This window comes from Meleagris gallopavo, chromosome 1, assembly GCF_000146605.3.
Source record: "Meleagris gallopavo isolate NT-WF06-2002-E0010 breed Aviagen turkey brand Nicholas breeding stock chromosome 1, Turkey_5.1, whole genome shotgun sequence".
In the NCBI taxonomy this organism is placed as follows: Eukaryota; Metazoa; Chordata; class Aves; order Galliformes; family Phasianidae; genus Meleagris; species Meleagris gallopavo.
In genome coordinates this window covers 167,184,573-167,201,587 of record NC_015011.2, presented here as the reverse complement: position 1 = coordinate 167,201,587, position 17,015 = coordinate 167,184,573, and the positions used below count along the sequence as shown (strand labels likewise).

Sequence of the window (17,015 nt, the reverse complement as noted above, 5' to 3'; positions counted from 1 at the left end):
GCTTTAAGCATTTTGGTTTTAACAGATTTTTTGGATATTTCCTGCAAATAACAAGCTGCAGTGATTTCCTACAGCTCCAGAGCTGCTCTTCAGGAGCCGTCTGGGGAAGAGCAGCCACAGAAACGTGAAAGACAAACAAATCTCAGCCGGGGCAGATCAGAAGGGCCGCTGTTGTCCTGCCAGGCTGATTTATACAGCCTTATCTTTTATCTCCTCCCCTCCCCCCCAGCACACCAGCAGTGCTCCCACGGTGCTTCTCACCGGGAAACCCGTGAGTTCACTTTCTGCAGTTGCTCATTTTAGGCTCTCAAGTTGTCTTCTCATTTTAATGTAATATTCCTCTTTTGGCAAACAGCGAATATGCCAGGGTAAAGCACTCACTTGAACATGTTCCCAACACCATGTAAATAAATCCCTGGCTCTGGGAAAAGAAAATCTCCACTACTTTGCCCAGAAGCACTCTGAAATGCCATATGCACAGAGCCTCCCACTTAACAAGCAGCAAGGAAGCACTTTGGCTCCCACTGCTTTTCCAGCTCTCATCAACCCTTTCATAGCCACGAAGCTGTGAGCAGGACGGCAACCCAGCGAGCGGTCCTTCCAAAAACACTCCATCTATAGCCCCCAGGACCAGGAAAAAGATGACTGCCCACTTGTGGAACTGAGGCTCTGGGGCTTCTGTGAATTAACCTGAACGCTGGCATGTTTCTGAGGAAAACTGTCCAGTTTGGATGGACACGTCTCACGCTGATCAACCAGCACAGTCCTCTGCATGTGTTGCAGTGCTCAGTTGTTCCTGCTGTCAAAAAAGAAAACTTGGGAGTAAATGTGTCTAATCTCACCTATCAGCTCATTAGACTCTTATTCACAAGACCAATGTTCAACCTTTCAAACTCTGTTACACCATTTAGGTACTTTAATCACTGGTAATCTGTAATGCATCCTTTCTGAGCCATCAACACTACTGTTACGGTGATCCACGCTCTTCACTTACACCTCACTATCATCCATGGTACTAAGCTCCATTACTTTGATGACATTCGTTTTTAATTTTGCACGCTGATTTATGCTTGACCCACTGGACAAGGTGCTACTCGACATCTTAGAATCAGTATTTTATCAACATGTAGCTTGAGATCTTCCACCTGGCTTTTCACTGCACACAAAGCAGAAATCTTCCTGAACACCTTTTTGTTAGCAACAGTGCTGTAACTTCCATGTTAGACTTTGAGAGTACACTTGGAAGAAACACTCCCTATTGTAGTCTCCCTGCTTCTAACCCAGATGTCATTTTGCTTCTGCATCAACCATTTTTCATGCCTGGTTTCTAACTTACGTTCAACATTTCCTTGCTCTATTTCCATTCCCTTCCCTGCCTTCTTTACTCAGCTGCCATACCAGTTGCATTTACTCCACCAGAAAGCAATTATTAAGTGTTATTTCAGTCTACAGTAGGTGAATCAGAAAAACAATCATATCAAATGTGAAAAAAAAGCACAGTTGACACCTTGGACTATCAAATGTAATCTATGTGTGCTTTTTCCGGTACGTCTTAATTGCATGTTATTATCTCTGAATTGCATAAGGCTGTAATTTTCTCTAAAGAAAGATGTTCACTACTTATTTTCTATAGCAGCTGAAATCCAAATAATAGTATGCTTTCAGATTAAAAGCAAGACATAGAGTTACATGGAATGGCTCTAAAGCCACTTTTAGGCAGCCAGTTCAGCAGCCCCATTGGGAACATAAGGAATGCTGGAAAAGGATTGCAGTGGTTTTTACATTTAAGAAGAGTTACGCTGCTGGTCACAAGAGAGATCTCACGTTACTGAAAGTACACATATTTGCTGAAAAATAAAACTCTCTCCAAAGAAAAAAAAAGAAAGAAAAAAAAAAGGAAAAAGCATCAGACATTTGAACAGCTGGAAGCATTTTCAGAAACTACGAAACAGGAGAAAAAAAAATCATTTAGAATAATATTTCCCTTTCTGTAGTAAGCATCGTAGTGGTGATATAATAGGTTCTCCAGAGGCTTAATGATGTCTACTGTTCAATCCTCAAAGGTTATTTCATAAAACAAAAATCAGTGGCGTCCACACCATTTCTTCACAAAAAACCCTGAAACTGTCATTTGGAGTTACATTTCTTTTTCTACCAGCTCCTATCTATCCTTGCCAAATGTCCCCAAATCCCACAGCTATGAAGCTGTGACAAGCTAAAGTCCACTTCACTCTGGAAAAAGACAAAGTTTTCTTCACTTCTTCGTCTGCGCCGGATTCCAGTATGAGGAAGATGTTGTTTGCTGCCCCTCTGACAAGAGCTTGCAAGGGCTGCTATTTACAGGAAGATCTCATGAGATAGCAAATTAAGGAAGCAATAGAGGCCACAGGCATAAACCAGTGACTACTGTGTACATTTTGATAAAGTATGTAAATTCTAGAATCAACATCAATTTCTTTCAAATTAAAACCTACGGGCAATCTCTTAATTTAAAATGCTCTTATTCCACCAATAGTCATGTTCTATTTTCTTTACAGTAATGCTCCAAGGTTCATGTTAGCATTAGGATTTCCTTTTCCTAAGTTCTTTTTGTCTCAGTGAATCTTTTAACACATGCCAACTCCAGATAAACATTATTGGCTGTTTGCTTAGTACAAAAAAAATGCAACTAACACAAAACTCCCTTGGTGACACCCTTTAATTCCCACACTTACACTGAATACAAGACGCTGTTAAGCTTGCATTCACAAGTTATTGTCTCCTCTTGAGAACTACCATCTTTACAACATGTTTTCACTCGTGTCTAAAATTAAATGTATTTATTTATAGGGAAATACCCACCTCATCTGTTACACTCTTTCCTCTTAGGAACCAAGAGCAGCTGCAGAATGCAGTCAGACACAACATAGAGGCTTAGTTGTGGCACATCTGAAAATAGGTCTGCTTGCCTACAGTCAAAACATATCTAAAAATGTCCAAAATCAGACCTAATAGAATGGCAGTGCTAATCACAAAAGATAAACTCCCCTATGGAAAAACAAAGCGAAAAGATGGAAAGAGAATGTAAGTTATCAAAAAATATCTGACAGCACAAATTCTGTTAAAAAACGGGCTCCAAGCACCTAATCAATTCTCATCTGGTCTCTTCCCAATCATTCATTTTTCTTCCCGTTAGGTGTCTGTACTTTTATTTTTACTTGCTTCTCTTCCAGCTAATTGCTCTCATTTCTCAGCCTTGGATCCCTTGCTCCAAGCACATGAACATATATGAAACCTTTTGCAACGACAGACACAGGACCTCAGAAAGACAAGGCTATTTCAAAAGAGGAAAACTTGCACATTCTTTTTAAATGAGCACTGAAGTATCATTTCGGAATTTACTTCAGGAAGAAACCCCTTACTAATAATGTGTCCTTTATTGTTCACTACACAATATACAACGTTGCTAAAGCTGCTCCACCTATCTGGAGCTAACTATAGTGAAAAAACATCTTGTCTCAAATGAGTTTTTTACATCTGAACCCACCCTCCTGCACTTGAAACAGCTTCCTGTCATCCACTTACTGTAAAAGGGAAACTCCATGTGAACAATCATGCAGGGAGCTGAATCATACCTAAGCAGCACACTTTGCAATATTTCCACAATAATTGTTCTCTGCAATGGAATCATCAAAATGCTTGCAAATCCATGTTCACCATTTACCTCATCCAGCAAAGCCTTCCAAGTAACATGGGAAAACTTAAACCACTGCTACAAAACAGGTAAAAGGTCATAGAATCATAGGATCATGGAATTATAGGATGGTTTGGGTTGGAAGGGACCTTGAAGCCCATTCACATCCAACCCTTCTATTGTGGGCTAGGTCCACCAGATCAAGATACTCAGTGCCCCATCCAACCTGGCTTTGGACACCTTCAGGGGTAGGGCAGCCACAACTTCTTTGGGCAGCCTGTGCCAGCACCTCACCACTCTAAGAATGTTCTCGTAACAGAAATCTAACCTAAACCTCTCCTCTGAATAAAATATCTGTCTCTCCAATTTACAAGCTCCCATTGGGTACTGAAGGCTCCAACGAGGTCTCCCCAGAGCCCTCTCTTCTGTCTGAGCAAGCCCATCTCCCTCAACCTTTCTTCATACAAGGTGCTTCAGCCCTCTAAATGGGAGAAAACTCAGACAACAGTGGCTCTATTCTTGACCCACAATAATTGTTCAGTGGCAGGTCTGCAAAAGTTTGCATGTCCATGCAGGAGCATCTTGGGTCTTTCTCCATCCTGTGCATCTCCCGGTCGTGTCCCACCAGAGTGACCAAGGGCTGCACAACTCAAAGGCACTTCATTTCCCAGCAGAGTTGTCAAATAGCCTATCACAGAATCATAGAATCATAGAATCACTCAGGTTGGAAAAGACCTTAAAGATCATTGAGTCCATCCACAACCTAACCATTCTACCTAACTCTAACAACCCTCTGCTAAATCATGTCCCTGAGCACCACATCCAAACTGTTTTTAAACACAGCCAGGGATGGTGACTCAACCACCTCCCTCGGGAGCCTATTCCAGTGCTTCACAACTCTTTCTACAAAGTTCTTCCTGATATCCCAACCTAAACTTACCCTGGCGCAACTTGAGGCCATTTCCCTTCATCCTGTCACCAGTGAGAAGAGACCAGCCCCGCTCTCACTGTAAGCACCTTTCAGGTATTGGAAGAGAGCAATAAGGTCTCCCCTCAGCCTCCTTTTCCCCAGACTGAACAGCCCCAGTTCCTTCAGTCTCTCCTCACAGGCCATATTCTCCAAGCCCTTCACAAGCCTTGCTGCCCTTCTTCGGACCTGCTCCAGCACCTCCATGTCCTTTCTGTACTGAGGTGCCCAAAACTGAACACAGCACTCGAGGTGAGGCCTCACCAATGCCGAAGAGAAGGGAAGGATTACTCCCCTAGTCCTGCTAAATGAATAATAATTATGAATAATAATAAATAATAATAAAAAAATTCAGTTGGATATTTAAAAACCTATGAATTCAATAACAACACCAGTTCTATTAGACCTTCCTAACTACGTTACTCCTCAGACTGGTGCACCTGATATGATGAATGGTCCATTCTTCCAAACTTTAAGATCTGTTCAACAGCTTTACATAACAAAATACACTATCTTTACTTGCAAATATGGCCATGCATAAACTGACTGGATCATCATAGCATGACTACTTTCCATGTCTACTGTGAAGCACTTATAAGCTTCCTCTTTTACTCCACTGCCTCTTTCTCATGTTGCATGGTATTTCTTTCCTCCTCCTCCTAACATTTTCCTTCACACACCTGTTTAACCACAGCTTTTCTTCTTCCATCTTTTTGTTCCCTCTCTTAGATATTTCCTAGTTTTCAATTGCAATTTTCAACTTTCTTTCCAGTTTCTCTTCTCCACTGCAAACATAATTTGCTTTTCCCCAATTCAGAAGCACCAGAAAGAATAAATGATTTTAAAGAATATCCATTACCACGTAAGAAGGACCCATGCAACCAGTTCTGGGTCATGACATTTGATGGTTATGTGCTAACACTAAACCAGTGTGTGTAATGAAAGATGCCACTCCACCAACCCCGAGGATGAGTTCACTTCCCTCTTACCCATCTGTTGCTACAAGATCAGATTTTCTAATAGTTTGTACTAGAGTATTGTCTCAAATTCTGTGCTTAAGGAATGGAAAGCCATCATCTTCATAAACAAAATCACATCATCCAATAAAACTTTTTATTACTGTTCCACAGACGTGAGTATTCAAACACATACAAGTGTTTACCAAGAAGCAAAACCAGTCACAACAACATTGTAAACACAATTATAAAGATATATGTTATCTCCCATAAAAGAATTCAGTTCAATACTTTCATGAGTCTGTGATAAACGTTTCGAAGTCCTGGTCTAAGTCTGAAACAAGGGCGTCCACAAAATCTTCAACTGAAGGTGACTTCTGAAGCATACCTATAAAAACCAAGACAACAGACTCTTAGCATTATCACTTGATATCACTTTAAAAGCTTTGCCAAAGATCAAGTTATTAAAATTAGCTAGCTTTTATTGTCACAATATGACAGAGAGCTATCTTTTTTTTGTCAAGAAACAAATACAATTATAATGCATAGGGAGTAGCTGATTGTATCAAGTAGCTTGGTACACGTTACCACAGAACTGACAGGTTTCAAGATTGTGAACATTTTTTTATCGCTATGATCTTCCTTAGGCTGCAAATTATATCTCTCGTAAAGGAATGCAATCAAAACACAATCTAGAAGCAGTCACTTCCAAAAGACTGGAAGAAATCAGAGATCAGGAAGGATCTAAATCCTTATCTGCTGAGTCTCCAGACTGACGCAGCCAGAGAAAAACAATATATTTTTCAGTGTTACACGCCTTAAACATTTAATTTAGTATTTAAAGTACAAACATCTCTGAAATATTACACAAGGCATGAAACATATCCAAGCATGTATTTTCAGTGTGCTGCAGTTTTAGTTTTGGTTGGTTGCTTGGTTTTTTTTTACAGTAGAGGGATTTACCTTTTATCAGGAATATTCATTAGTAGGTATGCTACTTGTATCACATGGCTACAGAATAACAGACAGGGAAATTAGAACAAGAAACAATCACACGCAAATATTTTGTCAGGCAGTTCTATGAGCAGAACTAAAAATCTCACACCTTCCTCCCCAGAATCCGAATTTTCATAAAGCATGAGAATCTCATGTAAATTATTTTCAGATGTTTCTTCATAACAAATACTAAATTAGTGCTGAATCTTTTCACTGCTCTTAATATTTTTGAAATTATACATGAAAATTTACTGCATTACCGTAGCAGGAAAGAAAAACAATATGGCTGCCAAATAATCTAAAATTTAATCTTCGTACTACTTTGAAGTGTTCTGTTCTTTCTGACAACTGCCAATGTAAATATAACCTTGTTCTACCCTTTCTGATCAGTATACCTACTGTACATAGTTTTGTACTCTTTTCACATCCTCTACAATATTTGCTTTCAGTGGAAATTATAATTGCCTGCTGCTAAAAGACCGGAATCTTTTACTGAAGCACAATTATTCAAAACCCACCAGGAAACAGACCGGCGAGATGTAATTTTGAGTGAGCAACTAAAAGAAAGAATTTTCTTGCAGAGACCTCACAGAATCCCCTTTCAATCTGATTTAAGCACGTTGCATGTGTCAACACAAGGTGCCATGGCCCAGGAGATAATAGTGAGCATTCAAAGGAAAACAAATCTCATACTACATATAGATTGACTGAAATGCTGTTACGTGAAGTTTGCATCGAGACATTTTCAAAATGAAGGAGAGCAGAATTAACACTTTGAAGTTCATGGTAAACTTGTAATCTAATGTTAGTAAAATTGCTGTGGAATTTCTTCTAGTTCACAATGGAAACAGAAGCAGATGTGTTCCAACAGCAGCTACTAAGCAACACTTCCCTGAGAGCCCGTTGCAGACGACTCCCAGGTTGCTGATGGGGGTGGCTGGGAGATATCCCTATTTGCTCTGTAACAGCCTTAGAAAAATTCCCTCAGACAAACAGTTTAAACCCTCAGTATTTTCCTGCAGTTTGCTCAGAAGTGCAGCTTGCTCAGAAATGCCTTAAGGATGCAACTCAGATGGCAGCCCACTGGAAGATACACTGTCATGTACTAGAGGAGCTTCATCTTTCAGGGAGATGGAGTCTGGTTCCAACACTATAAATTACTTCGCCTTTTTTTTTTGCCTCATTTTATCTCAGGCATTCACATCTGAACAAACTGGCACTATTTCTAGAGAGTGAACAATAAGAAGAACTTCAGAAAGGAAACCCTGCTGGTTATATAAAACATAAAAATGTGAAGTTAGGTGAAATGTTTTCTTTCCTGGAGCTATTTGAGAGACCTGCGGACATGGCACTAAGAGACACTGTTTCAACATGGTTTGGACTTGGTGATCTTTTTCTTAATTCTGTGTACCCTCTAAGTTTTAAGATGCTCTACTAAGGAACTATTTTTTCTATAGCCAGTATGTTATATGCTATCAGGTATCAGCGGGGTGGGATGACTATAGTACTGTCTAGACCACATTTTTTCTTAAAGTATAAAACCAGCCACAATGGATATAATAACCTTCACCTCTGCAAGCTCCAAAATACAAAACCTTCAACTACTGAGTTTATAAAAACCAGCCTGGTTAAATGATATTTAGCTAATTCTTTTGACATTCTAAATTTATTTTGCTGCAGACCACTCTTAAAACACTGATTATTGATATGTCACAGAAGAAGAAAGACAAATAGTACAACACTCAGTTATGAGGTTTGGGAAGAGACCGATGCTGTTATTATCTTTAAGTAGATTTAATGTTCCTCCTGTAGAAGAATAGTGAATCATAAAAAACCATTCCATGCTCGGGTGTTATGACATGAATAAAAGAAGCACAATTAACTACAATACTCTCAGGTGTATTTTAGTGCAGCTGAATACAGTCTTACCAGATGTATCTCAAAACTTGGTACAAACTACATTTGTTTACTCTCCACATGGTTAATATCAAATACGTAGCAGAATTCAGTTTTTTTCTGGCAACAGTGATGTCAAATGACCTCCTAGCTCACGCTTCCAACTGTTGATAATGCAAACAGATTTCAGATTTCATGCATTAGCAATGCTGTTTTCCCATCACTGACATCAAAAGCAAACACTAGAAAAATTTGCTTTTGAAGGAGAAGGACGAATTGTAACTGAGGTCATCCCTGAAGAACTTCTGTAGTAAAACAAGCCTGCCCTTATGAAATAAACAACTATAGATTTTAGAGTAGACAACTCCAAAAGAAACAGATACTGATGCTATTTTCATGTTTTAACCACTTACACTACCCCGCTATTCTACGAGTTGTCATGTCTTCCTTTAAACCCCATTAAAATATATCAAAGTAGGAACAGTATGTACTCAGCCCTTCAGTCTAATGATTTAGTAAGATGTCCATAAGGTCTGATGGCTGCAGTTTTAAAACACAGGAGTGTGTTTTATCCATTCAGACCAACTCCTATTTCAGCTCAGTCTCTCCCAAGCCTAAGGCAACTGCACGGCTTATCTTCCCTGCTTTGAAGTTGTCTTTCACATTACACCACTGTGGTTAACCACACCCTTTTGAGAGCTGGTTAGCTATAACCTACAATCACTGGAAGTTGGGAGAAGAATAAAGCCTGTGGCAGAATTTGGCCTCTGCCCCTTTGGAACATTAATTATTTTGAGTCCATGTACTTTGAGTTAACATATGTTACCACTCACATCACATTTACAATTTATGCATAGATTTGATACTTTCAAAGGGCCATACAAGCATTATCTGAAGATCTTTACAGCCTCTTCAAATCATAATTATTCCACCAGGTACAGTTAGAGGCATAGAAAAACAAATTTTCAGACTGCATCGGAGCAAACTCATGTTTATTTACAGATTTAGTTGGTCTGATTACTATGCACGAACACAACTGAGAATGACCGTCTACAATACGATGCCGTATTTATCAGTGAAGAATACAACTGCATGTGGGTTTTGCACATGGGCTTCTTTACAAACCTGAAGGGCAACGTGACTGCAGCAAAACTGCAGGAGAAGCACGCTCCAGAAGTCTGTTCCGTGCTCTCAGTTCCAAAATCACCCAGCCCTGTACTTTCCACACTGCAATTCACTTTCTGCCAATGCACCTGGGTTTCTTTCCAGATGAGGAGTGCCAAGGGAGAGGGGGAGGGATGGTGCACACCTGAAGCTTGTTCAAACCTGCGACCAGACCTGGAAGAGACCTGAATTCCCTGTCTTTGAGGGAGTTTGGAATCCCTAATGCCATGTAATCCTATGAAGGAGAGCTATGTGGATATCCCACACAAACAAAGACATCAAGCTCATCTCAAACTGTATTTTCTCTTCAAGGAAAAAAGGATACCTCTTGGACAAAGCATTTTCCTTTTTTTCATTCCTCCTGCTATGTGCATGCGTAACTGCTTTTTGTATTTTGTCCGTTACCAAAGGGGTAAAACGTGTCACTTCAGAAAATGTTTTACAAGGTTTCAAAAGGCTTTTTTTTTTTCTTTTTAAATGAAAAAAAATGCCACAGGAATTAAATCCAAACAAAAAGAAGTATATTGTGTTTTACTAATGACAGGCTCATTCAAACACAAATCTTGTCACCAGCTCCACCAGATGGCAGGTCAGATCCTTTATCTTTCTTAATCAGTACATCTATGCAATCGCGTGGGAGAAAGATGAAAAGCTAGGGTCATATGCAAGCACAAAAGAAAGACAATAGGTGGCTTCTGAGAAGAAAATCATAACAAAGGAATTGAATAAATGAAATGTGCTTGTGAAGTTATCTGTTATCAGATCAATGAATATAGCTAACTGCACAATGAGATATGGAAGCACTTCAAGGGTGAGGCTGAATGCATGAATCTAGAAGCCAAGTTTGAGCAAGCGTGTTCCTTTAATAAAGGAACAAAATTCAAACCATACAGAATGTAGGTTTTTTTAAATTGGGCACTAGTGGGCACAGAATCTGAACGGTTTCTCTGAAGTAGAATAAAATCAACAAGCTGCTGGGTCTGGTGGAATTTGTCTTTAGCCAGGAAACCAGCCGTGTGCAGCACTGCAGCTGATGAAAGCCAACCAGAGGTGGAAATCAAGTGTTACAGAATATCTGTAAGGAAGGGGGTTAAAAACAGCAAAAGGAGTTAGATGCCGTTTGAAATGGCAACCAAAACAAATGAAAGAACAAGCAATTGGTCCTATTTTTCTCTTCAGATTCTCATTTTTTTTCCTAATAAATACAGAATGATTAAGTCTAAACATACAATAATCTTTTCCATCATTTCTGTTGTATGCTTTAACCTTAAATAATCCAAAATAAGCAATCAAATTATTAACATGCTAAAAGACCTGAGTCACCTGAATTTAATTTTTCACAGAGTCAGTCAACATGCTTGTTTTAATTTCACTGTCTACAAATGGAGGTCACAACAAGCACAAGTAAGGACTCTGCAGTTAATAAAGGCATTTTTTCTGATAATTTTATTGATCTTGGATATATTTTTATACCTTTTTAAATTTCTGCTTAAAGTAATATTGAAGAAATTCAGAATATAGAAGTGAAAACATCTTGAATATGTCAGCTGTTTTCTGATACAGAGGAGTTCCTCCTGTCTGGTTCTCCTCAGGTGTGTGAACAGACTTGCCAGCAGGTGCACTAGGAAACCTTCGAGTGACAGGCAGTTCTAGTTAGTGATTTAAGAACTTGGCAATTTAAAGGAAAAAAAATGAAAAATCAGACTCCGTTTCTTAGACACGGATTTTTTTAAGTCATTTCAGAAAAGACTATTCTACCATTAACATCAAATAGTACAACTGTTCCTTGCTCTCTGCAGCAAACACCGGGCTGCACAGCTTTCAGTTTTTCATCATTCACCACTGATCCTGTGGGCTCACTGATCTGCACGAAATGAATCAAAAACTACAAGCACAAGGAATATGAATGCAGAAATGCCGAGAACATCTGATGATTGCATTACAAGACAGGTGAACTTCTGTGCTTTCACTGCGCTTTTCCATGCTTCATCAAATCTGGATTTCCTTTAAGCGTGAAATAAATTTGGAATTTCTTGAACTCCAATGCCACTTCTTCAGATTCTTTTCAGTAAGAAGTTTTATCCAAAATGACTGATGCACACTTTCAACCCCAAACTGATGGTACTACGTTCTACTGTGCTCTCTCAAATACAAGGGGGGAAGACATCTCTAGGTACACGGATTTGTTAAGTCTATTCACAGTTGCATTTTGCAAATTTCAGTCAAATAATATTTGATTCAAGAAAATGCATTGCCAAGAACTTCAATATGGCCTCTTGGGCACTCCACTCCATGCTCAACAAGTGAAAATACATCCAGGGAACAGAAAAGATAACAAACATTGTTGTTTAAAAATGTTCTTTCTTCCTCTGCAACATGGCTTACAATATAATTGGATTTGCTTGTAAAGATGTAATAATTGTCTTGCAACTACGTAGTCCACAATCTTGAGCTGTAGTTACACTTTTCAAGAGCAGAAACGAGAGGTAAGTTTAAAACATGCAAAAGCATGCTGAAGGAAAAGTAACCCTGCAGATCAGAAAAATAAGTAGACTAATCTAGAGGATACATACATATGTATATACATACATAGAATGTTCTTATTTTGAAATTGTGTTGAGCTCATGATGTAATACAGATGCATTACCACTGCATAACTTACGTATGTGATTAAAAAAAAGGCAATTTTCAGTCTTCAAAACTGCAGTTATCAGAGGCTGATTATTTAATATTCATAATTAACAATATCAGAGTGAATTGAAAAAGTTATTTTCCAGATTCAAAAGGGAAATGTAGTACTGAGAGGAATAAAGAACCAGATTTCCATATTACAATCTTCAGATTTCCATTTCAAGAGAATTTATATTCAAAGTAGTAATATAATTAGAGCTGTTTTGACAATGATAAAATTGCATGGCCAGTACAAGTTCAATTCTTGCCTACAAAACAATTAGATCTATTATGAATTTCACCTATGTAAAACTTACGCATCCAAAAATAGTCATCTGTTTACTTTCAAGTATGTTTTACTCTTACTCTCAATTCTTTAGACTACTTTGTCATACACCTCTTCCAACATTTTGTCCTATTTCCATGCCTGTTTTGTTCTGTGCATCACTGACTGTGATGCAAAAGCTGACAATCACTTCACTTAAATAAATAAACAAAACTGTTTTCTTTCACAAATCCAATAAATAAACCAAAACTGAACTATAAAGAACAAACTGGGAAATGCGTTTACATCATTTCTTTCTTGATCAAAGGAATCAAACAGTTCTAAAATTTTTTGTACCTTCAACCATAAGAATGGGCTCTTTTCCTCCACCATGTGCCAGCATCTCTCTCCGATAACGCTCACCCATCACCCTGGAAAAACAAATGTTAGAGCCATCTGCAAAGAGCCTGTCCAGTTTTCAGTTGTATTTACTTCTAGGATCTCTATGTGATTCAAAGGCAGAGATGAAATGAGATCTTACACACCAAAACAATGATCACCTTGCTCCCATGTTGACTCCTTGAATTCAGATTACATTTAAAAATTTACTACAATTAACTGAACTAGACAAATTTTATACACACAAAGATGTGCTGATGTTTATGAAAGTTAAAATGCAAACATTTCAGCTTCCATTGTTGAAAGGGAAAAAGTTAGTTATAATGCCTAGAACATACACCTATGATGTATGAACGTTTTATTTTTATTTTTATTTAAATTTTTTGAAGTCGCAATTTACCTTTTAATTTCACAAAGCAAAATGAGTAGGATAGCTATGCTTAGCTTTGAAGGTGGTGACATGAAGCTTGTTTAATACCTGCAGTTGCTTTTGATTTCAAAAGAAAATTACAATTAATTAGGTACCTATGAAAATCAAGCTCTGTAATTACATCTAAATACGGATTTCAGTGTCTCTTAACTGGCAAGCCTGTATTTTAAAACACAGACACAAGTTCTTTGCATCAATGATTATGTCCCAAAGTACATTTAATCTGTAGTCATTTCGTATTTTGTTATACTCTTAAAATCAACAAAAAGGCTAAAAATTAATTGGCAATGAAAAAGCCCAACCACCTATGCTGCCCCAAGCATAACGTGTTTACCCCTTTCCAGAAGTAAGTACAACATGGTAACTTAGTATTTTCTCTATTTTTACCTATCAAACGGATTGTGAGCAAAACACTGCTTCCACACCATGGAGGCAACAGCCCTGGACATGAGGTAGGAGTAATATTTGGCACCATAGCCCACAAGATGACTAAATCTCAGTTGCCAGGCCTGTAAGAAGAAAACAAAATTAAGAATATCCGTCATCTTTAAACCTTTTAAATTACTCTGTGGGTTCTGTTGTTTTTTTGTTTTCTTTTAAGTATGATAGAAAAAATCTGTTAGCATTACAAAATGAAATGGTTAAAAAAAAGAAAAATAAAAAACCCCAAACCACCACCAGAAAACCCAGAATGAAGACATGCTTTATTATAAAGGCATTTTTTCAAGCTAAATACTGTATATCCAATATGCTGATTATAATAATTGCAATCATACACAAATAGGGTCAGAAGGAGGGAAAAGCAAGAAGCAAAAGAAAAAGCAGTCAGATGTTGTAACAGCTATGTTGTTCTACTGGCCTCCAAAAGAATCACAATTACCTTAATACAAGTAACTTCATATTTTATCTTTTTCCACATGGTTAACGGCAGTATCACACCTAGAAAAGCCCCATCTAAAAAATATGTGCCACAAACAAGATGGTCACAGGGACTTGTGTTTAATGCTATATAAAATACAGCTTCCCATACACCAAAAACTCATAGGTAGATGAATTACATGCACACGCAATTAATTGTTCAAAGATTTGTTTGCACCTTTAAAAATGTATATGCATAGCAGATTGCCATCTGTAATTATATTGTTATTCATTTATATATTGTTACTTTGCTTTATGACTCATTCCAGTAATGGTGGACTTCTTTTACAAAGCTCTTTGGCATCAATTGTTTTCTTGTGTTTTTTCTTTTAGCAGATAAAATCAAAAGTATCAGCCTTACTTTCACAGAAATACCTTAATTTTCTCTTTCTTTGACTGCAACAGAATAATTTAGATTGAAAGAGACATCAGAAGGTCATGTGGTCCACCCCTTGTTCAAAGCAGAGCCAATTTGATGAGGTTTCTCCTGGCCCTGACCGGAATGAAAATATGTTTCCCTATAGGCTTAAATACATTTCTTGAACTGAAGATGACAAATCTCCAGATGAAGGAGTGGGATGCTTACTCTGCCCTCTTGGCTCTCTGAGGAAATAAAAGGACTGAACTCTTATATCTTATTTGTCCTCCTATCCACAGACAAAGAATTTAACATTATTATGAGTGTTGTCAAGATTCATTAAGTACAACAGAAAGTGGAGTTTTAAAGAAGAATTGGAAGATAAACAACAAAGTAACCTAACAGATGTTTTAAATTTAAATCCATAGCCTGTCACATTCTTCTACTCTCATCCTAAACCTAATGGCTGAAATTCTAAGGCAACCAAACTGAAAAGTGAGAGCGTATTAGGACTTTCCCAGAACTATTTATCTTTGATTGAGACTCATCTTCACACCTTGAGTCTCAATCTCTCAACTTTGGACAGCTGAAATAAACTGTTTCTTTATTCAAGAAAGTGCTGATCATCATCCTTCCCTCCACACATCAAATCAAAGAAGTATGTCTTTTTTATCAGTCTTTTTTACCCTAAAAAAGCATCAAACAGTGACTCATTATCCAGGTGAACAGTTGATGAGAAATGAAGTTATCAGCTCCTTCTTCTCAAGATCACCAACTCATCCAAGCCTGGATGTGGCTCTGGGCAGCCTGGTCTGGTGGTTGGTGGCGTTGAAACTAGATGATCTTTGAGGTTCTTTTCAACCCAGGCCATTCTATGATTCTATGAACACTTACTATTTCTCAAAGTTAGCTGCAATTCAGCCATTCAGAGGCAGTTGCCTCTACCCTAAGACAGGTGTCAAAAATACACTGAATTTGCTATGAATGACTCTACCACTAGCCTACACAACTATTTTAAAGCAGAAGCCTGACTTTTAGGGAAGATGAAAAAATGTTCCCAGTCCTCAATTTTCCTGTGGGCTTTGTGGCATGATGATGCAAATTCTTAAGAATGACTAATTTTCTTTCTTTAAAGTAAACTTCAACTATATCATATCTCATTATAATGTAAACATACAGAAACATTCAGCTTGGATTCAGATTCTCTACTTTGCTCTGAAAAATACTGTGGTTGCTGTGTTTGCATTTAATGCCTATAATTTTTCTAACTAGTCCCTTAATTATAACCATAATCACTGAACTAACAGCACAGTTTGAAACAGATCAGAGAGCCTACAGGAAAATCATGACAGCTTCTACTTTACTCCATACTAAGTTTTCAAAAGGAGGATTCAAAGTTTCAACTTGAAAGTACAACTCTCTCAGGCATGTGGAAAGCTTTACTGAAGAACTGGTTTCACATCCTCAGAAACTTAAGCAATCTTCAAATAGATCTGTTCAGCGAAAGATTCAAGCTGCTTTTTCTGCCACAAAGAAAAATATACATCACATAAACTGTAAGTAGGACAGTATGTCTTCCTCAGTCCAGATTATTTTGCTCATCTTGCCTTCTTTATATCAAAAATCTATGGAATATCCTGGCGTAAGGAAGACCTACTCCTTTTGTAAGACATTTAATGCTGTGTGACTACAACAGCTCATCTTCACATCTAAGCTGATCAGCTACTCCATTTATCAGGTTTACTGAAACTATATTACAAGTAAATAAAGAAAAAGCTTCTTAGCAATCTAAGACCAAAAGCTTGTTTCAGTCTGCACCAAAAACAGGCCTCAATTCCCCCTGTCCATATACAAAAAATTTTGTTTGACGTAGCAACTGCTAGTATACTTAAGTAAGAAACTTCACGTCACTTCCTTTCAAAAGAGAAAAGGAAGGGGTACAGAAAGACCAAGCAAAGATGCTACTCACCTCTCTCCGTATATTTGGGGAAACTCTCTAACGAAATTTAAGAATTCAAAAATTCAGTGGCAACAGGGTGGTATTAAAAAAAAAAGAAAAATAAAAAAAAAAGAGAGAGGAAGACAGACAAATATAGGCAATTGAGTCAATTTGTCTTAAGACAAATGCCCAGTGCAGGTAAAATATAGACAACTCTCTCTTCCTTCACTGATTCTACAAAATAAATGCACTTTCAGATACCTAGAGTTACATAAGATCTCTCAGGAAAGACCTTATTGCTCTCTACAACTACCTGAAAGGAGGTTGTGGCGAGGTGGGGGTCAGCCTCTTCTCCCAGGTAATAGCAATAAGATGAGAAAGAAT

General features: G+C 37.9%; 1 protein-coding gene across 1 annotated transcript; it reads right to left on the bottom strand.

The window, feature by feature from the left end:
- Window positions 1–5,731: 5,731 nt before the first annotated feature.
- On the bottom strand, window positions 5,732–13,976 carry LOC104917534 (mitochondrial intermediate peptidase-like). Its single transcript, XM_010728895.3, has 3 exons — window positions 13,804–13,976; window positions 12,945–13,018; window positions 5,732–5,984 (listed from the first exon to the last, which is right to left on the bottom strand). Exons 1-3 carry the CDS (start codon window positions 13,959–13,961, stop codon window positions 5,890–5,892), a joined length of 327 nt encoding a protein of 108 aa, XP_010727197.1. The 5' UTR covers window positions 13,962–13,976; the 3' UTR covers window positions 5,732–5,889.
- Between the last annotated feature and the right edge of the window lie 3,039 nt (window positions 13,977–17,015).

What these genes read in the sequence shown, in the direction of transcription:
- LOC104917534 (XM_010728895.3), bottom strand. Translation starts at nt 13,961, where the DNA reads ATGACGGATATTCTTAATTTTGTTTTCTTCTTACAGGCCTGGCAACTG. An exon ending in GCTCACAATCCGTTTGATAG is followed by an intron (nt 13,019 to 13,803) that starts GTAAAAATAGAG and finishes TTGTTTTTCCAG; the next exon opens with GGTGATGGGTGAGCGTTATC. An exon ending in GCCCATTCTTATGGTTGAAG is followed by an intron (nt 5,985 to 12,944) that starts GTACAAAAAATT and finishes TGGTTTTTATAG; the next exon opens with GTATGCTTCAGAAGTCACCT.